Source organism: Xyrauchen texanus, chromosome 10, assembly GCF_025860055.1.
Source record: "Xyrauchen texanus isolate HMW12.3.18 chromosome 10, RBS_HiC_50CHRs, whole genome shotgun sequence".
Classification (NCBI taxonomy): domain Eukaryota; kingdom Metazoa; phylum Chordata; class Actinopteri; order Cypriniformes; family Catostomidae; genus Xyrauchen; species Xyrauchen texanus.
The window spans coordinates 16,358,747-16,381,511 of record NC_068285.1 but is presented as its reverse complement, the minus strand read 5'-3'; the positions used below and the strand labels follow the sequence as shown (position 1 = coordinate 16,381,511).

The following is a 22,765-nucleotide window of genomic DNA, read 5'->3' as shown; positions in this document are numbered from 1 at the left end:
TGGAATGCCCTAAGGCAGCCAATGGTCAACGGATGTAGAAAAGAAGTCCTGCCTTACAGGTGAAATAGCCAATCACCTTTTAGATACAAAAATCGCCTGTCAATCAATTCGAGAATGCACATTAGCTATACAAAATTTTGGTTTTTAGCCTAATCTGAGTTGAAGATGCACAATATATTATACCAGATGTGATGGAATGACATGCCCCTTCCGTGGATCATCATCGCCAACGGTGTCTTTTCCCTGTTTGGTGGCACATGATGGGAAACCAGTGAAGAGCCTCATCACTGCTGCCTTTAACCACCAGAGTGCCTTTCCACAGGAGACCAGCCTCTCCCTTCTGGCATCTTTGAAGGTACAGGAATGGAGCGGGGATGGTCCGGGGAGTTAGATACGTCGGACCCACATCCTGGAACCCCAGCGTGAATTAGATGCGACGCCAGGGATTGGAGCTCGCTGCACGGGCCAGGATGCCAGGCCACAATTCCCCACGCACCTCAGACCAATAGGGGAGAGTGTCGCAACTCTTCCTTCACATCGCACTTTCCACGACAAAGGCCCCAGATTCCCCTCCCCCCCTTTTTTTTTTACATTTGAAATAAATGCCTCTCCGAGGCCTGACGCCACACCTACTGTATCTGACTCTTGCTCACCCAGCCACACAGTGTTGTCAGATTTTACTGCTTATTTGAAATATGTTCTTTTATGTTCCTGCTACCTGTTTGTATCCATCTGACAGATCACCTCACTCCCCCTTGTCAGGCCAACTAGCATTAGGGCTGATGCTTATTATATAATGTGTGGTGAATGCAAGCTTGGTCACATAGGTCCTCCAAGTAGAATCTATTATAAGAATGTCATAACCAGGCTGAGAGGGGTCAGCAGTGACTTGGTAGTCCAAGTTTAGCACCTTGGCCAACACTAATAGTGTGAAGCGCAATGGAGATTTGGGTTATGAAACATACTTAAACCCAGCTAGAGTGCTAAATGGCAAGCACTCAGTTATGGGGCATCATGAGTCAGTCCCATCCTTTCTTGGTTTATGAATGTGTCCTTGTCTAAAAGTGCAATTAGTTATTTATAGCATTGTGCAGGTATTTATTTATAAATGTTTTTGCATTCCTTTAGCTTACTTTTGCCTAGTTTAGTTGGTAGTCACACTGTAGTCAAGAAGAAATATGAAAGCTATGGCTTCTCACTGCATATGTATTACTGTTAGATTGTAACAGTGCTTGTGCAATGTGCGTTAAGGAACTAAAAATATAGCAAAATGTAAACCTTATGCCAGATATTAAATATTATATAAATATCTAATTATTGTAGACATGGTATCATTTGGTTTTAGTCCATTAGCTGGACCAGCACTAATCCAGAATAAACCAACCTGGAAATTCATGCTGGTGTTTCAGCAAAGACTTAGTGTCTATACTCAAAACAGTCTCTTCTGGAAACATTCTTCAGCTCTCAACCCTTAAGCTTCTCTAGTTATAACATTTAATCTTACCACGTCATAGTATGGGCAATCATTATTCTGACACTTATTTTTGACCCTTAAATTGTAATGATACACTAATCATTTTAACCAAATGTCCATGACAAGGTCAATGTCACGGTAAGGCAATTTGAGGTATAAAATCTCAATGTGGCTAAAAACAAACCTTTTTAAACACAATTTAAAGATTGCATGGAGGCCACATGAAAAGATGGCTGGCTGAGAAGAGTGAGTAAGCAGGAGGGGGGTGAGTTAAAAATATCCTCTCTAAAGCAAATCCCTCTCAATCTGATCAGTGTGTTTGGAATGGACTACCTAGCCACAAGTCCATGGCTTGAATACAGGTGAGTGCTTTGTTTTCTCCATAAAACAAATAGGTTACTTGCTAATAGAGCTTATTGAAAATGTTACAGTCGATGTCAAAAAGTCTACTTGACTGTATCTCTTGACTCAGTTCAAGACCTAATACATCTACCTGGTCTCAAATGCCAGGACTTTATTGAGAATACCTTCAAGTGAGAGGAAATAATGCCTTAATGCTTCAATGTTTGTTTAGCCTATAACTGCGGATATGGTAGTTGTTCCACGCAATAATTTTGTTCACTTGCCTGAAAAAGAATATGAATAAATATAAAAAGTGAAGATATGCTATTGGGGTAGAATACAGCAATCACAAAAATGAAATGTAGTCTTTTTTTTTGTTTTTGTATATCTTGTTGGTTGGTTTTATTTGTTTGTTTTTTGGTGAAGCTCTTAAAAATATTAAAACAGTAGGTTATATTAGCTTTTTAGATGTTTAATATATTGCTCATTTACAATCTACGGCTACATAGTGGTTAAATTGTTAGATTTCCCTTGGAAATATTAGAGAAATATATTGTGAAACAATGGCTATTTTATAGCTATTTATGTGCTGCATAATGAATGTTACATAAATGTAATGGTGTGTGTTTTTATTTATTTATTTTTACATTCTTGTTGAATGAAAGTTTATTTTTCTTTATTCTTAATGGGACCAGTAATATTTCTGAATTATTCAACACTACTGGCACAGTAAGCATTATTTTTCCACTTCTGACACTGTATACTGTCCTTTATAGTGGTAAACAATATTAGGCTACAGGTTTATTAGAGGTGCTTTCAAAAATGGTTCAGTTGAAAGGCACATACATTTTGGGTTATCAATAGCCTATTGCTCAGTCTATAAACTAACTCCTAGCACTGTGTTTATCAGTCCTTTATATCTAGATTTAGTTTTGATCAAACCCTTGTAATAACTAGAAAAGTTGTAAATGGATTTTTAATTTGTGGTCATTAAAGGACAATGTACCTCATGAACTACTTCTCATGAGAACCATATGACCACTCTCATTGTGACCCGACATATTAGGTGAACAAATCTCATTATGCTATGAGGTCATTCATTCATGCTATTGTCACAAACACTTAGCCATGCCTTGCATAGATTTTGGTCACACTTTACACTTCAGTGTTCATGTTACAATGAAATTAGACAAACTTGAACCTTTCTCACTGACAGTATTGGAAATAATCATAATTTTGTTATAATTAACTGCTGAATTTACATTCAACTTGAGGCGTGTGTGGTACAATATTTAGTGTGGTACATCAGGCAAAAGCTTTGCAGAATATTATAGCCGATTTCAGAAAAGTCTACATGATTCTATCTCTGGTCTTCACAGCCAGGTCTTTGTTAAGACTACTTTCAAGATTTGAGACTTTCTCCAAAATGTAAATACCAATAGGTATACATTTAAGTATACATTTAAATAGCTACGCATATCCTCTAAATCTAGCAAATCTCTACCAGAGTGTCTCAATTGATTTTATATGGAAGCACACAGCTTTACGTTTTAGATTGACATTAGTCTTTCTTATGATGAATGGAATTAATTTATTTTGTTGTTGTACTTGCTATTTTGCTAATGCATTTGTCTGTAACCTTCAGTAGACTAATTGCTGAAACAGTTTCCATAGTGAAATGGCATTACTATTGTACTGTACAAGCTGCATTACAAGGATACAATCATAAAACTTCCTAGGTTGCCACTGTTTTGAATATGAACCTACACTGAAAAAAAAGAATGTGCTGGATTTACTTAAAAATATAGTGCATAATTTATACATCCCAATTTTTAAGCAAATTCCACTAGGAATTTTAAGCAACATTACCTAAAAAACTGTAGCTGGCTATTGCCAAATTAATGAGCTTCCTTTCCAAAATGTTTACTTAAAATAGTAAACCCTAAGAGTATCCGTTTACCCAACTATGCATTTTAAGCTAATTTAGCTCAATTGTAAGTGCTATTAGCAGATTCAAATTCTAGGTTCTGTTCATTTACTTTCAATTAACTTTAAAATAAAATGACCTGAAGAAATAACAGACAACTGGTGAATGTAAAAGGTTTTTATTGTTGTTTACAAAATTACAATCTAACATAGATATTCATGCTCTCCTAGAACCAAAATGCATTCTCAAACACAAAATAGTAACAAAATCATGACGATAAACAAAAAACATAAAAACAAGTGGGCTATGCAATGACTTTTCTAAAAGTCAAAATAAACTATTTAAAATGCATTTTAACAGACTGCACACTGAAGAAATATATGCAGGTAGGAGAAAACTCTCTGAACGAATACTGTAACAAAAACACCAGAAACTGTTTGTATTTGTAAATGAAACTATTCATTAAAAAGATCTTTTCAACTTGGCCAGACGTTGCAATAATCAAGATGCAACATCATTTACTGTATGACATAAAAAAAAAAAAAGAAAGTGTCAGCTTCTTTGGGTAGCTGATGTGAAGGGCATAAAGTAATCCAAAAAGTCAGTGCACTGACCCAAGTTTTGACAAATGTCCCCAGCTCATTTTAAGGGACAGTCAATACATCCAGGGGGTTGAAAGGCAACTTTCGCTCTTCCTGCTCCAAAGCATTGATGGCATCGGCTCCTTTCTGTGCTTGGTCAAGCTCCTCTGCCTAAATGTATAGAAATAATCTGTCAAAATATATATTAACAGTTTCCATTGTATTTATTTGCACAATTAAATATCCTCAAAAAAATCAGTTATTATTGAGTAAAAAGAAAAGTGATGCTTAAAGGGATAGTTCACACAAAAATAATTTTCTCATTTACTCACCATCATGCCATCGCAGATGTGTAGGTCTTTCTTCAGTTGAACAAAGCTCTGTTGCTACATTCAGTGCAAGTGAATGGTGGTCAAAAAGAACATTAAGATGGCATAAAATAATGCATATGACTCCAGTGGTTGCATCCATGTCTTCAAGTGATAAGTGTGGTTGAGAATCAGATCATTATTTAAGTGCTTTTTTACTATCAGTCGCCACTTTCACTTTCATATTCGTCTTCTCTTGTTTTTGGGGATTTACATTCTTTGTGCATTTCACCAACTACTGGGCAGGGAGGAAAATCATAGTCGTATTCATATTTTTATGCTACTTTTATGTGCTTTTTGTACTTTTAAAATTCTGGTCACCGTTCATTTGCATTGTGAGGACCTTCCGAGCTGAAATATTCTTTTAAAAATCTTAGTTTGTGTTCAGCAGAATAAAGAAAGTCATACACATCTGGGATGGCATGAGGGTGAGTAAATGATGAGAATGTTCATTTGAAGCACAGAGCTAGTCCACTGTAAAAAATGCATACATTTATATGAATGTCTCTGGATATGTTAAAATGGTGCTATATAAATATGAATAATGTCATCCAAATGTGTTTCCTACCTTTTTTTTCTTCTGATGACTCTTCTTTCAGTTATAGTTGTAGACCTGCCAGGACTATAATTTAAAGGACCCTATCCTGTTAGACAAAATATATTATATATATATATATATATATATATATATATATATATATAATAATAATAATAATAATAATAATAATAATAATTGTAACTGACATTTAAGATTCATGATGAGACAATGTTCAACCACTGCAAACCCTGCTACATATTGCAACAGTATATGACACTTATAATGTGACTCTTTTTTACAAACCAACTTACACGTTGATATCAGGGTGTCTGATTTTAAACCCATATTATTATTTTTTTAATTAATTAATTATTATTCTCTCATCATTTATGCAGTCTTATGCCATGTCAAACTCATTTGACTTTCTTCAGTGGAACAAAAACAAAGATTTGTTATTTATATATGATGCATGTTTGTGAATTAAGAGAATTAAGTTAGTGAGGTTAAAAACTTTCAGCATCCATAAAGGCATCAATGTTATCCATCTGACTTGAGTGGAAATTTTGGTTTGTGTTCCACAGATGACAGAAAATCATATGAGTTTGAGAAGGCCAAATGACAAGAAATAGCATTTTTGGGTGAACTAGTGAACATACACCAACACTCAGCTAATGAAAAGCTGGTTTCCCTTTAAGACGAATGGGTTTAATGAGACATTTGCATTGAAACAAGGCTTGGAGTTACTTGGAGTTACTGTTGCCCAAGCAGCTGTCTCTTCGGTGAAAAATCTGCAGGAATTCTTCACCAATGCCCAACAATGAGAAAGCACAGTATGGTGTAAGCGCCACATACAGAATATGAATTATTGTCATTGACAACCTCAATGTCGTTTAAGGCAAGTGGCAACCACAACAGTGAAACTCATTACAGACCGAAATTCATGCTTCACGTGATATTGATGTATTTATTCATCTTGTCTCTAACTAACTGAAAGCTAAAACTGTAGAAGCAATTGATGAAGCGTAATATATAAACCAACACTCAGAAAATGTTACCTGGTTTCAAGATGTACAATTTGAAGTTTGCATTAAACATTTTAAACTGGCGTAGAAATGGGATTATCTTACTGGATTTACCAGTTTGTTTTCTGCGATGCGAGTGAGGAGTTGTACGTGAAGGCCCTGAGCATCGGTTGAAGATGAAGAATAATCTGCCTGGTGAAAAAATGTGCAGTCTGTGTTTGTTCGACTGTGAATATGTACACATCTAATTAGCTTCATACAGACAAACGTTTAATATACTGTATATATGCAAATGAAACGTAACACAAGTTAACATAACTTCTTTAAGCTAATAGAAACTTGAATACACAGAAAATTGACAGCAACAACTACAACAAAAACTCTACTGATTTCACACTATGTTTAAAGTAATTTACCTTTGAACTTTTTGGCAAAAACTTTGTGTTGTCCACTATGAGCTCTCCTCATCCAAAATGGCTGCCAGCCAAAAATATGCTTGCTTAATATTCAATCACATTCTGCATCATGTGGTTTCCCAAGGAATCTTAAAAAATAAGGCTGGATTTACAAAACGTCAGATTATTGTCACTTCACTCTTAATTAGCCAAGTTTCTTTATTATTATGATTACAGCATAATCTCTTGCATCACACATACAGCTTATAATTAAGGAAAGTTGACAACATTACATTTTCAGTAAAAATCTGTTTATTTTAATGAGCAATATTTGCTGAAGCAAGGAATAATTTTTTCCAGTGTACACTGGGGGGAAACAAAGTCTGATTTTTGTGTTTTTCTGTGGAAAACAAACAAAACTGGACAAAATATGCTTAAACAAGATTGCAGGTTTACACTGCAAAAAAAAAAAAAAAAAAAATATATATATATATATATATATATATATATATATATATTTTCTTAATTAGTATTTTTGTTTTGTTTTCCAGTAAAAAAAAATCAAAAAAATCTAAATATTCTTAAAGCAAGATGGCACATCGTCTTATTTTCAAAGAAATCTGACAAAATGTAGTAAACATTATGCTTAAAACAAGAAAAAAAAAATTTCATTAGCAAATCGTTTTTTCATGTTTTAAGCATAAACTTCACTAAATTTCTGTGAAAGCAAGACAAAACAATTTAATTTTTTTTATTTTGCTTGCCAAGTACATTTATCTTATTTTTTGAGTGTTTAGCTATTTTTACTGGAAAATAGGGCTGGGTGATATATATCGATATATATCACGAAAGAAAATCCATGATAAGCTTTTGAGGAATTTTTGATATTTACTGCGTGCCGCTAAAACACAAGCAGTTCTGCTTTCTCAGGCTGCGTTTCCACTGGGGCGGACGAAATTCACTCAAAGGCGCTCACAGTGCTAGGAGAGAGCTTGCTCCGCACCGCTGCCAATCCTACGATCCAGCTTGTGAGCATGACGCTCGGCTTTCATAGGAGTTAATTGAAAACGCTCTCAGCTTTGCTCCCAACGCGCCATTGGTAACGTAGGGTCAGACTGGATGAACTTACTAATGCTAGCTGCCTTGCTAACAATTAGTTTACGTCGGACACCGGATTGATTCCATCCGCACCGCAAGACTTCATGACAACGGTTTCGCCCTCTCATTATCTCTAGTGAAGAGCAGCACGACAGAACAACAGTGATGTGAACAACAGCTCTGATCTTTCTGCGCTGTAATCTTGAATATTGTTCTCTAGCACCAACCATGCATCATTTCTGCCCTGTCCCGTTCCGCACGCATTGCCTCTTTTCCCTGCATGTGTGTAGACATGAAGCGCCGCATGAGTTAACGTGGTTTCAAAGCACCTTTTAGAACAAAACGTTTTTCCCTTCTAAATGTATCTTTATTAATCAGCAAGTTACAAGTCTTTAATAAACAAATCGAATAAACAAATCGATTTCTGTTCTAATTTTGTGAAAATTAATTAGATGTCTGGAATAGATAAGGAAAGACTAAAATTACTAGTTGGTAGACTAGTCTCTCACTTTAATGAAAATATACAAATGTTTTTAAAATTTTTTACAACTTTTCTAAATTTTCTCTCGTGACACCCCTGAACCCACATTCAGCATCATTCCACAGTCACAAGGGCTTCTATGCCCCATACTTCGGTATCTGAATCTAAAGAAAAATTCTAATCTAAAATAAAATTTTAATGTAAAAATATTCCACCAAATACTGGACTGCTGTCACTATGCTTCAGAACTAACAGAAGATCTTTTAACATTCATTTTCAATTGATAAATGGTAAAAGAAGGTAAAATTGGTAAAAGATCCTGCAGACCCCACTGCTTTGGCCGTCTCTGAACCCCCTGTGCAGTTTTGTAGAGACTATTTTGACAGTTTAGAATTTGTTTTTTCTTCTATTCTTCCATCAACTTGGAAATAAAAAAGAAAGTGCAATGTGTAAATGTATATCGTGACAAATATCGATATCGAACAATATGAAAAAGATTATCTTGATAACAATTTTGGCCCTATCGCCCAGCCCTACTGGAAAACAAGACAAGTATACTAATTAAGAAAATATTTGTATGCAGTGCTCTGACTTCAATGGGAAGGATTGAGAAAGTGAAATCAGTCTAGAAATCAGTATTACTGGGGGAACACAAACCTTCAGACTGTGTTGAAGAAATTTACAACTAATTCAATGACAATGAATGTTTACTCTGAACTATTTATTAAAACATTTTCAGAATTTTAACAAGTTTAACTTTAAACCATTTAGCCAAGTTCCCCAATGACTCAACAAAGAGTGTAGAGGGAGCTTGTGCTTTGTTGAAAGCAGATAAGTGTGATGAATTTATGTTTTCTGAACTAAATTTAGCTTTTAATGCATTTTAATAATAAATCCATGGTTTTGGAGTTTAAATGTCAATCATGTGTTGGAGTTTGCTCAATCTATGTCATACTGTAAGTTTGTGGCATGATACAGCCAGATTTAAAGAGTTTAGCACCAGTCTACTTCCCTTTGCTTAGACCCTGAATTAGCATTATGTGAATGATCCAGCAGACTGATTTAAGTATCAATACAATTAGAATATTGTTTAGATCAGGGCTGTCGCCTGAATTCACAGGGGCCCATGACAAATCTTTTAATGTTTAATGGGACCACCCCACCTGCATAAGGTGATGCATGTAATTTTTTCAGTGCTAAAAAAAATATTTCTCCTATGCCAGCTTAATATAAAGAATCAACCATAACTAAGCTGTTTGAGCATCCCAACAAAACAACATGGCAAAATTAGCTCAAATAATGGCAGGAGTTTGGGATGGGACTACCTATTTTCCTACTAATGGTAGACATGGTGAGTTTATTATTTATTTTTATTTTATTTTTTTTACACAATACCCCTTTGTTGATGTTATTAGCACAGAAATTACACACTTTACCTTTAAATTAATTGTAATATTTTTAAGATACTTATGTGTAAGTGTACAAAACAATTCATGAACTGGTATAATGTTTCATTGTTATTAAAGTACGCTGATCAAAATGTTATTCCTTGCAAAGCACAATTGTGGGTGTAGACTCTTTTCATGTTGGCTGACAGTACAACAAACCCGACATTCGCCTTGATCTTTTACATTCTCACTCATTCAGTCTCATTCACACGTGGGTGACATGAGCCAAGACTAGTAATTTGTCTGGGGTGGTTTGTTGTATAGCTTGAGAAATACATTTGGGTGCAGAACGGACAAGCCTCTTAGAAGACTGCTGGCCATATGCAGGTCGAGTGCTTCTGAATTGGCTCCTAAACACCAGACTGCAACTCAGCCCCACCAACACATGTGATTATGACAAAACTGCAGGAAGAGACTTCCTTAAGCATGCCAAGCCAATCCACCATGGCCTTTAATCCTTTCTAGATCCTATTAGACAGTCAACCTTGGGGACGCAGAAAGCCCCTTTCTTATTCGGAAAACTGTGACGTGGCAGATCCTCCGGTAGATATTTAAATTACTAGGACCTCTTTTTGTTGTCAAAAGGTGCCAAAATGGTTTAACTCTACTGTTTGTCAAGAATAGAACATTTGTAATTACAGTCCCAGCTGTAGGATAATTAGTTACACACTAACAATTTGTTGGAATCTACTTTAAGGAACCATATAAGCAGTCTTTTTGTTGGCCAAAGTAAAGTAATTTTTGCACAACTAGCATTAAACAGAATTGCATTTTTTGTTTTTCCACAACAGCATTTTCAACACTCATGACTTCCACTGGTAGAAAAAAAACAGATAGTCCTGCCCAAAGTCATTAACTAATGCTACATTCCATTCAAAGTCAGACATAGGATATTCCAACTTGATACCATCAAGGCATTCCATTGCTAAATGCTCAGAAAATATCTAAGGAAACAAAATAACAGCACTCCGATTAGCTTAGCAGGTTTTTGATTGTCAGAGATGTCTCATCTCAACCATGAATAATAAACGATGCTATGCAAAATTCTACAGATGTACGATTATCAAAACAGACTAAATGTACTGTATTTTACAAACCAGTCTCTCCAAACTTGGGCCAAATAAGTTGTATGATTATGTATTGTAGGAACTTTGAATGGGAACCAGAGACTATTTAGCCCAAGACGGACCACTGGTATTAAAATTAATGGGAGAAATTTGAATGTCCAATGGAAATAGAGAATGAAAGGCATGCGTTATTGGTAGAGGAGCCAATCACCTTTTAAATGCAGACATCGCCTGTCAGTCACTTCGAGAATGTGCATTAGCTGAACCAGCCTGAAAAATAGCACAATCTGTGCTAAAAAAGCACAATTTATGATATCACTGTTGTCAGATTTTACTGCAGATTCTAAATAGGTTCCTTGATCATAATCTTGACCAACCATTTTGGAGATGTTGGTCTTTCCCCATTCAGGTAGATAGGAGCTGTACTTTTAATGGCACTTGTTTACATAAAAAAAAATAGTTGCCCAGCCAGCCCAAGAGCTTTGTGCACTGCTTGGTTGCTTGTATTATTTTGAAAGTCATCCTTCATCATTTGCCTCAAGTTAGAGTAAAATTAATCTGATTACAATAGCCAGGGGGTTTCAGCTGTTCACGTCATTCCCCTCAGTGTCACAACTGGCTCAACAAGACTATGTAGATGACTGATCGACTTAGTAATTGGAACAAAGATTTAAATAATCCAGCTTCTGCCCTTTACATAAAAGTTGCTAATTTGCTACATTTAGATTCATTGTAATAAAGTCCCAAAGAGTTTTGGTGAAAAGCCTCATTATGACTAAACTCTCCCTTTGTCTAATCTGTAGGTGTGTGCCGTGGCCTCACAGAATCCAGAAATTAAAGGATTACTCTTAACTGCCAAACACTGGAGATCTAGAGTACCAAAGACCTCATGAGGGTAGAGAATGTTTAATCACTCCTACTTCTGCTCTGTTGAATAGTGCTTTTGAAATGTGCATTTGGACACTGAAAGATCTCAATGCTGTATCTGATGGATTTATAACTATTCAAAGAAACCGTCTGAGATAACCAACTGTGTTCACTTGCATGAATGAGGAATGAGAATTTTCTGGACATTCGTCATGGATTTCTAAATTAACTTCTCCCATGAACTCTTTTCATGGTGCACATCACGCCACTCTAAAGAGGAACTTGATAATGGCGAAAAACACACATCATGTCATTATGTTGCTGCCTTTCCCAGAACACATGTACTGGGGAGGGATTCTTCAAGGACTGTATCCACCCCCTCTATCACTCTTCCCTCTTCTTCTTCTATCGTTGTTGCCCTCGGTTGCATTTAGTAGCGTACCAGGTTTGGAATATGACTGGGGAACACAACCCAAACTTGTTTGCATCCCTATTCCTGCAGATACAGACCCTAGTTGTTTCAAACCAGGTGGGGCTGCACATGGGTCTAATGGCAATGGGCATGGAAATGGACATGGGAATGGACATCATGGGCCAGTTAGTGGGCTGCCAAATGGTCATAGTAGTAGTAGTAGTAGTAGTATCCGACATGGTATCTCTGATGAGGCAAAAGCCACTATTCTTCACCTGAGGGAGAGCCTTGTGCGACAGAAAGAAACCATCCTGGATCAGCGAGAGACAATTCGGGAACTGACAGCAAAATTAACCCTCTGTGAAAGCTTTGGGAGAGGGGCAGGAGGGCACCACGATGACCATCATGGCCCTTCACACCACAACTCTCATCATTCCTCACACCACTATGACAACAATCATGCTGATCCACACTTTCCTTTAAATGGGCATCGCAATGACCATCACAGAGGCAAATCTCCATATCTCGGCAAACATGGGAGCTTCTCCCCAGAACAAACAGGAAAGACCTTGCAAGCTTTGAAGGAGAGACTGGAAAATATTCAGGTTGGGGCGAGTTTACAATATTTAAAAGGATAGTGAATTCCTGTATATTCATTTTGCAAACAGACCCCATGATTATTGGGTTTAAGTGGGGAAATGCAGATAGTAATGCATTCTACACAATTGTTTAAATATTGTCTTTTAGAGGTCCTACATGTTATAGGCACATCTCTATTCAGGATCACTATTCATCATGACGTAAACGTGGTTTCCTGTGCCAACCACAGATCATTGAATACCTTCTGTTCAGGCAGTCCAGCCAGGATTTTCTTATTTAATTAGCTAGATGCCTACCCTTGAGGCAGCATGTAGGATGACAAACAAACTAGCTGAAATTTATCACAAGAAAAATAGTGCTCACAGTGCAGTTTTTTAAACAGGTCACCATGTCACAACTTCATTGAATATAGTATCCAGTGTAAGTAATGAAATGCAATTAGTCTATCCCTTTTTCCATTAGTCTATAGTACAGTGAATGAACTGCTGCTAAATAGTTTTAGGTTTTGAAGTTTGGAGCTGTAGTGAAAAATGTTATCCAACAACGGTGTTCAATCAATTTCATCCAAAACTCTCTGATTTAGAACTCACAGGCATTTTCCTGTTACGATATGTTAGAATCATTGTTGTTTTTGAAAGGAAGTGCACACACAGCATGCTGGTGACAGTGCTCTACAATGAGCTAGTTGCTGCCACCATCAATTAGGCCAATCTGCCTTGATGAGCCATTAAGTGCAGAATGTTTTGGCGCCGAGTAAAGCTGGATTTGCTGCAGCTAACCAGAGGAAGGAGGCTGACAGTGAAGGAGGGGCTAGTATAAAATATAATAATGCTAATGTGCATATTAATATATTGAAAGGTCGAGATACAGTAAAGGACCATACAAATCACAACAAAAATGTTTGTACTTTCAACAGTGTGGCTGGTCTTTTTTATGAAAAAGACATTTGCTTTATTTTCTGTTGCAATTTTAGCAATAATTCTGGCTTTAGTTTATCGTCATGCAATTATGATAATAAAGCTTAGGCATGGGATTATGAGTCAGTGCTGGGCAGTGTCCAATTTTCAAGACCTTGTAAACATTGTACTTGTTAAGATTACCACTGCATTGTAAATAATTGTTTCCAAAACTGAATACTGTTGTTTTTTTGCCTGTATCCTTCTCTGTTCATCTTTCTCTCCATCATCCATATTCCCTCAGACAAGAAATTTTTCCAGCTCCTATTCAAGTTCATTGAGAGATCTCCTACAACGTAAAATCAACGCACTGGAAGAACAGCTCCATCATCACTATGATAGTAATCACAACTATGGTCACCATGACAATCATCATGGAAATGGCCATCATGATGATCACAATCGCCATGACCATGATGACCACCGTAATAATCCCCACAATAACCACCATGACCATGATGACCACCATAATAATCCCCAAAATAACCACCATGATGACCATCATGATAATCATGACAATCACCATGACAACCACCAAGCAAACCATCACGATGACCATCACTCCAACCACCATTATAACCACCAATACAGTCATCACTACGACCGTCACAATGACAATCACCGTGATGTCCGTGGCCATGATGACCATCATGAAACCCACCATAACAACCACCATGATGATCATCATGATGATGGCCATCATGACAGTGGTCATCATGGTGATGTTCATCAAAGCAATGGTCACCATGATGATGGACACCATGGCAGTGATGATAATGGCCACCATCCACAAATCCCATACAAGCCAAATGGGTCAAGAGCTCCTGCCCGTGGAGCCCACAAACCCTTAGACACATTGCTTGGCAATCTTCACCACAAGACTCCTGAAGCAGGTGACATGTCCTAAAATGTAAAAATGTGACAAAAAAGAACAGTAGGTTCTTAGCCTAAGGGCATCTACACACTAAAGAAAGCTCTGACAGATCAATTAGTAGAAAGAAATGCATAATGTCTGATTTGAGAGTGTTGAAAGAGCTGTCAGTTGGCAATCAAGTGGGAAAACAGGGATTTTGATTTCAGAAAGTACAACTGGATTATTTTGCAAACCACTGTAACCGATACTGCTCGACCCGCTCCAAACGGGATTCAAACCGGTGTCTCTGGCATGGGAGGCAGGTGGCTAACGAGGAGGCTTAAGGCAACAGCCTCTATCGTCGGTCGCTAGCACGCCTCTTGATGCCAGGAGAGTGAGGTTTGCACACACTGCACAGCTATTACGTACCAGCTGGCTCCCGTTACACTCACCACCCTAAACCTTACTCCCATCCGGGTTACGGCACCACTGTAAACAGACTCGTTTTGACCTGCTCAGAATGGGATTTGGATTGGCGTCTCATGCATGGGAGGCAGGCATGCTAATGAGGCGGCTAAAGGCAACAGCCTCTAGAATCAGTCACTAGCGTGCCTCTTGAGGCCAGGAGAGTGAGGTTTACCACACTGCACAGCTATTACATACCACCTGGCTCCCATTACACCACCACACCATCCTCACTGAAATCAATCAAAATCTGGTGTGTAGGTGCCCTTGTGCATATGAAATGTAATGAATATTATTTGTGATAGATTTACATCACTACTTGAACTCATTCCTCAAGCTGCTTATTAACTAATACGCAAATCAAACCATACCCAGCTTCAACATGAAAGGAGATCTCATTTCACAATTCCTTGTCTTCACCTCTAACAGGACCAAACAATAAACCTAAGAATCCTGACGCTTTTCAGATTGGGTTCCCAATGCGCACAAACTATATGTATGGACGGATCAAGCGCACCCTTCTGAATGAGATCTTCGCCTTAACAGTTTGTCTTTGGCTGAAAGGGGGCTCAGGTCCTGGGATCGGAACCCCATTCTCATACTCTGTCCCAGGCCAAGCCAATGAACTTGTCCTGATTGAGTGGGGCAACAATCCCATGGAGCTACTAGTGAATGACAAGGTAAAGAAATCACTTAATTATAAAACAGGGGGCATGGATATTTTATTGCATAACTCACAAAAGACTAATGTCATTGATCATAAAATAAAAGCAACCCTAAAAATAACCACTCAACATTTATTGCAACCAAACATGTTAGAACTACAATATAATAGTGATCAAATGCATTTCTGTTGTGAAGGTTCACAATTAGGGCTCTTGTCATATAATAAGTAAATCAGGCCACCAGACTTTCCCTGAAGATACCCTTGTTCTGCCCTTGCAACGATCTTGCAAAGCTCTCTCTTCCTCTTGGCTTCCCAGCCATTTGCATCATCCTGCTTAATTAGTTAATGGCTTATCCGAGGTTGATGTGTAAATATATTGTACTGGTTTTTTTTTTTAAACTGAAAAAGGACAAATCTTTAATCTCAATTACTGTTTATATGTGGTCAACTTTTTACATGTTATAATGGAGTTTTATCAGTGAAGCGGGCCAGAGGGTTGAAAAAAATATTTTAGTTTGTATTTCTGTTTAAGCACTTCCACAAATGCTTAACTGTAAATGTTTGTTATTTGTAGCTGAACAAAAAGGCCTTCTTTTCTAGATGTTTTTCTACCTCCTCCAAAAGCACCAAAAAAATTAAGTTTTGCAATTTTTTTTAGTCATGTGTCTTTTGTACATCACTTGTATGACAAGTGGATTTATGGATTATACTCGAGCAAACAACAAGATCAGAAGTCAGCATGTTGTTTCCAAGAGTTCCGGTACTCAAGGGACAGACACATTAAGTCGACTCACTGACAAGCGGCATCTCCTATCAGACATTTTTGCATTGGCATGTTTAGCTTCCCTTGTGGCACAACCAGAAGCATGTTGCATCAACAGCATGGGAGACCTGGGTTCTGATTCTGCATTGAAACCAGGAAGTAATAGTGTTCACATAATCAGTGACAAGTGTGATTTGGAGGTTGCAAACATAACATTGCTTTATTGCTCCAATGATTGTTAGGTTTAGGGGTTGGATTGGGGGATAGAGTTCAAATTTGCCTTCCTCTTCACTTTATTACATCCTGTACAGCTGCAAACAACTCGCTTCACAACTTGCATTTGGTGCCCTTCTGTGGACATTAAATCCCAAAAATGGAGCTCATTCATGCCCATACACCAAACAACACTTTTCATTTTTGGCCAACAGGGGCAGTGTTTCAGATATACAGTGTATAGAACTGGATCGCTCATGCAATGGTAAACTGCCAGCAGGAGATGAAGCCAACTGAAATATTTGAGCAGCCATCATGGTATGCCCAAACTGTCATAGAGCATCAATGCCTGACAGGGGAAAAGCCCCCATTTCATTGTCTCTGATCTCCGGATACAAGTCACATTTCGCCCTCAAGTGACAATCATGTTTTATGTTTAAATTGCTCATTATGGATAATATTCATTATGAGGGAGAAGATATACACGTATCACAATTTCAGAGCATCCACCTGCACGGGTGTTCAGCCCATCAATGCAGCACAACAATCACCAAAGTTAGGAAAAGCTGTAATATCTGCTTATTTAGGGTAAAAATACATCCATACCCCCCAAACTGGACTTTAAAAAAGTCAGACAGGGATTTCTAAGTCGCCTTAAATGGCAGGGATTTGCTTGTTTTCATATTAAAGTGCTCTCTGCAGTCATACATTCGTTTGCCATTTAAACCTAGCATGTCAGTTTAAATTTAACCACCTTTGCTTTTCATGTCTCCCTCACTCTCTGCATGCCCACTGTGCCCGTATTATAGGAGAGCGAGCACGCGCTCTTATTCAAGTGACTGTGAGAAAAAGGCACTTTATGAAAACATGAAATAAGTAACTTTGTACAAACACTTTGATGCTCACAATAAGTCTGAAAATGTCTATTTGTATCTTACCTCAGATCAAGTGATCTTATTTACATTCAGTTGATCTGTTCGCTGATTAAGTTTTTTAGAGGCGGATACAGTTTGGTCCAGATATACATAAATCTCTTGGGCTTTTAAGAAACATACAAAATTCCAGACTTTAAATAAATAAATAACAAGTAGGACGTTTGCGTTTAGGGATGTACAGATATTTCAGATATAAAATCTGTGATTGAATGACTAATGTTTACTCCCTGAAATGAGATGATTTCTTATTAAGTCAATAGGGATATTGGAACATTTGGGCATACCAATATGGCTAAGAAAAAATAAATAGCTCGACCCGCTGTGTTGTTGAAAGATGAACAGTTAACTTGATCCTGTAGGAGTACCATCGTGTCCTTGAGCAAGGCACTTAACTCCAGGTTGCTCTGGGGGGATTGTCCCTGTAATAAGTGCACTGTAAGTCGCTTTGGATAAAAGCATCTGCCAAATGCATAAATGTAAATGTAATGTCCATCTATGCCCTCTTCCAGGCCATCAACCTTCCTCTTTCTTTGACGGATAGTAAATGGCACCACCTCTGTGTGACATGGTCCACACGTGATGGCATGTGGGAAGCTTATCAGGATGGTGTGAAAAGGGGCTCTGGAGAGAATCTGTCCCCTTGGCATCCAATTAAACCAGGAGGAGTCTTTATCCTCGGACAAGAGCAAGTAAGTCTCACACAATCAAACGTAAGCATATCAAATCGATAAAACACACCCTCACACTAACTTGTGACCCTATTTTTCTTATGCTAGGACACTTTGGGTGGCCGTTTTGATGCCACACAGTCTTTTGTGGGCGAGATGTCGGATCTGCAATTCTGGTCACGTGTTCTGACCTCTACTGAGATCTACAACCAAGCTTCCTGCTCCAGGCACCTCACTGGTGACGTCATTACCTGGAGCGAGCCCATGGTCGAACTCCATGGAGGAGTTACAAAATATCCATTTGACCCTTGTCATTAAGGATCTAATGACCAGCCATCCCAAAAAGAGCTGAATGTTCCACAGCTGCAGTTGAGGTTATAAGCCACAAAGCATTTCCTCCCTATCGCTACTTTACTTGCAGCTTGAAATGTGGACAAATATAAGTCCAGATTGCAAGATGTTGAATGCTAGACCAAATGAAAGGACTCTGACAGTAGCTGCTACTGCAGAGATTCTCAAGGCAGGCTAATAGGATTCACTATTATCCAAAAAAAGTTCCATATACGCCTTGGGCATTTACCTAAGCACTTTATTAGTTTAAGTGTCTAAGATTTGCATACTGCATATTAATAGGCACTCAGGTTGTCAACACAGTGGCTAAAATCCCTTTCAAGTTGGTTCACTTCCAAGTGGAGTGTAAGAACTGGATAATAAAATAACTTAGTACACTGAGCATATGCAAAAACACTCAATAAATAAATAAATAAAAACAACAATTACAATTTGTATAGACTAGATATAAATATACTAGACTGAAGTTGAAGAGGAGGGACAGATTGGAAGATTTTCTATTTATTTTATACCCTTTTTTTCTCTCAATTTGGAATGCCCAATTCCCACTACCAAGTAGATCCTCACGGTGGCACGGTTACTCACCTCAATCCGGGTGGCGGAGGACAAGTCTTAGTTGCCTCAGCTTCTGAGACAGTCAATCCACACATTTTATCATGAAGTGGAAGATTTTTCTATCTCTGTACAATTCAAGTGAAATACAAGAAATCTTTTTTTGATTTCTTTGGCTAGATTCAGTTGAATTGGCTCTAGGCAGCATGGAGGAAACAATAATTTTTAAAGGTCTACTTCAAGCGTTTGTATTACATATAATTTATATTGCATTTTTTGAAAAGCCTAGACTCCAATTAATGCAGAGTATAATTTGTTACCCAAGGTGCTTTTTCAGTCTTACAATTAAAGAAAAAAACATCCAGAGAAACTATAACAATATATTATATACATTCAAGATTGTATTATGAAAAGCAAGATAAGGGTTTTCTTACATGTCCATGGACAGGTAGGCTGCTGTCATGGCATTACATATGCACATGTCAGAAAACTAGGAACTGAATGAAAATGTTGAGGTGTCCATGGCAACATAGCTTAAAGGGGATTAAACAGCACTATCTGATTTAGACTCTCTCCCTTTCTACATGGTTTTATAATACATAATATACATTTTTTTTGTGTGAAATATAAACACACATGCAATTGAAAGATGAACAAATCTCGATTTACAGTACATACCACTGAGCAGTTTTTGTTTGCACTTTGTAATTGTTATTATGTGAAACATTGGTTTTTAAATGCTTTTATTCATGTTCTGTAGTAAATTGTTTTGAGGACAAGTGATAATCAAGTGCAGAGACATATCCAGTGAACAACCCTACATGTTGCTTTGTCTTTATTTAATGCTGAACTTATGCATAATATGTTTTTTGATTACAGTAACACGTTTTTACTTTATGTGGGGCTGTGTAGAATTCTTTTTACAAGCAGTTTGTCTGTTTACTACGTTTTCCATGTTTATTGCAATTCAGTATCATTCAAAATACCAGGCCAATCTGAGCAACAATATGTTGTTTAGCTAGATACTCCAAGCCCTCCTTAAAATTCAAACCTCCAGCATTTTGTTAAAATGATTCTTTTAAATAAAAGTTGGAAGTATTAGATTATTACTGCATTTTATTACTAAAAACCCATTCTTTCAAACTTTTCAACTTGATGGCCAAATGTATACATAGGAATAGCCTGAATTGTCATGTTTTTTGTTTTTTTTAATATCAAAGGATACTTAACATATTTACCAGTTAGATCATTGTTCAACTTGTTTTATGTATGCATGCTCTTGTATGTTTTTGTTTATGTGTGAGTGTGTGCATGTGTTAAAAACACTTTACAATTTTAAAACCGCTTAACCTCGCCTTTGGTGTGTATATCTTTATCCAAATGCACTATTTAGCATTTTTTTCCCCCTTCTCTCTTTCTAATATCATTGATGTATAAAGATGTATGTATATATCAGATTTTATGTGAAAAAGATGTATATATCAGGTATTCATTATTAACAATATATTTGGGCACATTCTTTATGCCTGTAAGCCAAAATGAACAAGCTTAACTTGAGACAAGCATGTATTCAATTATTTGTAAATAAAGTAATGTTTTTGAACTAACCAAAGCTTTTTTTTCTGTTTTAAAAGGATTTCCTTTGACACAGATTTTAATAAAAATGAATGATGTTTTCATGGATTTAGGCTTGGGAAAAAAAACAAAAAACAAGGATTAGTAAATAAATACAACTTAATAAAAAATTTTATTTGTGAGTAAAATTTGCCTTTATGGTTAAATAAAAACAATCACTGACTCTGGTTGTGCAACATGACTAGGCTATTTATAGAGACGGACATTTCAAAAGCGGATTTAAAACATCGACAGAGAAATGCCAAGGTATGTATACAATACATATTATTATTGTCATGGTACAATAAATCAGTAATTTAAGACAACCAAAGGTGGTTTGATAATTGATTTATTTATAACTTAAATCGCAGCACTGGAGAATTGCATTGCCGACGAGGTGGAGAGGATAACATCAGAGCTAACATTAGTTGTTCGAATGATTATGATTCGATGTGTTGACTTTTCTCCGGGGATGAGGGGAGTCCAATGTTATTTATTTTATTTTCTCCCCAATTTGGAATGCCCAATTCCCAATGCGCTCCAAGTCCCTGTGGTGGCGTAGTGACTCGCCTCAATCCGGGTGGTGGAGGATGAATCTCAGTTGCCTCCGCGTCTGAGACATCAACCCGTGCATCTTATCACGTGGCTTGTTGAGCGCATTACCGGAGACATAGTGCTTGTGGAGGCTTCACCGCATCCACCCCGCCATCCACGCACAACTCAACACGCACCCCATCGAGAGCGAGAACCACATTATAGTGACCACGAGGAGGTTACCCCATGTGATTCTACCATCTCTAGCAACCGGGCCAATTTGGTTGCTTAGGAGACCTGGCTGGAGTCACTCAGCAAGCCCTGGGATTGGAACTCGCGAACTCAAGGGGTGGTAGCCAGAGTTTTTACTCAAATAAATATGGTCAGAAAGTAAGGCATTGTTTGATGCTACTGCTGAACAACACATTTGACCTGTAATATTTTCATGAATATTTTCATTAATTTCAGATGCTAAAGGCTTTGAAGAAGGCACCAGAGTGGGAGAAATGTATTGTTTGCCATGGAAAGTAATTATTTAGGCCTACTAAAGTTCAGCACTATTTTACATTGAGTAGAAAGTTTGAATTCATATTATACATTTTACAAACTATCGGCCGATTAATCGGTTATAGGTCTGATTTCCCAACTTAGTTATCGGAATCGGCAAAAGCCACTATCCATTGATCTCTAGAATATGGATACTTTATACTGACTTTGTGCTTTTTGGACCTTCAGAGTTCTGGCCACCATTCATTTGCATTGAATGGGCCAATAGAGCTTCTAAAAATCGAAGCTCTTTTGTTCAGCAGAAGAAAAAAAAGTCCTATACATCTGGGATGGCATGAGGGCAGTGGTGGAATGAGAACTGATTTTTTTACTTAAGTAAAAGTACTGCTACTGAAGAAATTATTTGAGTTTGCTGAATAACTACTCAAGTAACTGCGTTACAAGTTACTTTATAAAATTAAATTATATATAGTACATACGCTTCCATTTTTAGAACACAAAGACATTTTTGTTCTTGAAAGAAACATGCTTCCTTTCACCACTTTTTTTAGTACCACCTTGGTCGAGATTCCAAGCAGGTCGAGTCGATACTAAATGTGACTTTAAAACCCTGCAGATCACTGATTGGTCAGAGATAATCGTCACTACCAGCGTCACTGGGTTTTCAAAAAGGGACATCAACCTGCTAGTTTTAAAGTTAGCTACAGCGATAACAGTATCACTTGTTCACTCGACTTTCGAATTGTAAAAAGAAATGGCTGTGCGCAAAACCACGGCATGGTCAATAAACGAGGTGCCGACGTTCCTCTCATTAGCGAAGAACAAAACGAAATGAAACAGTCTTTCAGGAAGTGTCTCAGCTGTTGGCCGCACAGCTGAGACACCTGCCAACAGTGAAGGGAAAAGTAAAAAGTGACAACAGAACCATCAAGGAAAAGTGGTTCGACCAAATGGACACTATCTACACCAGCAAGCAATGGGAGGGAGAGTGCCCTGGACTCAGCCACGGCTGGAGTCTACGATGGAGAATGGTACATTAACTCTATACTCCGCTTCAAAGCTTCACA

The 22,765-nt window shown here is 37.5% G+C and overlaps 1 protein-coding gene across 1 annotated transcript; it reads left to right on the top strand.

The window, feature by feature from the left end:
* Positions 1-1,790: 1,790 nt before the first annotated feature.
* LOC127650073 (neuronal pentraxin-1-like) lies at positions 1,791-20,602 on the top strand. The gene is made up of 6 exons (XM_052135269.1): positions 1,791-1,836; positions 11,545-12,625; positions 13,821-14,469; positions 15,324-15,574; positions 17,982-18,161; positions 18,249-20,602. The coding sequence occupies exons 2-6, from the start codon at positions 11,846-11,848 to the stop codon at positions 18,456-18,458; spliced, it is 2,070 nt and encodes a 689-aa protein (XP_051991229.1). The 5' UTR covers positions 1,791-1,836; positions 11,545-11,845; the 3' UTR covers positions 18,459-20,602.
* The last annotated feature ends 2,163 nt before the right edge of the window (positions 20,603-22,765 follow it).

What these genes read in the sequence shown, in the direction of transcription:
- LOC127650073 (XM_052135269.1), top strand. Translation starts at nt 11,846, where the DNA reads ATGAACTCTTTTCATGGTGCACATCACGCCACTCTAAAGAGGAACTTG. An exon ending in AGAGACTGGAAAATATTCAG is followed by an intron (nt 12,626 to 13,820) that starts GTTGGGGCGAGT and finishes ATATTCCCTCAG; the next exon opens with ACAAGAAATTTTTCCAGCTC. An exon ending in TTATCCTCGGACAAGAGCAA is followed by an intron (nt 18,162 to 18,248) that starts GTAAGTCTCACA and finishes TTCTTATGCTAG; the next exon opens with GACACTTTGGGTGGCCGTTT.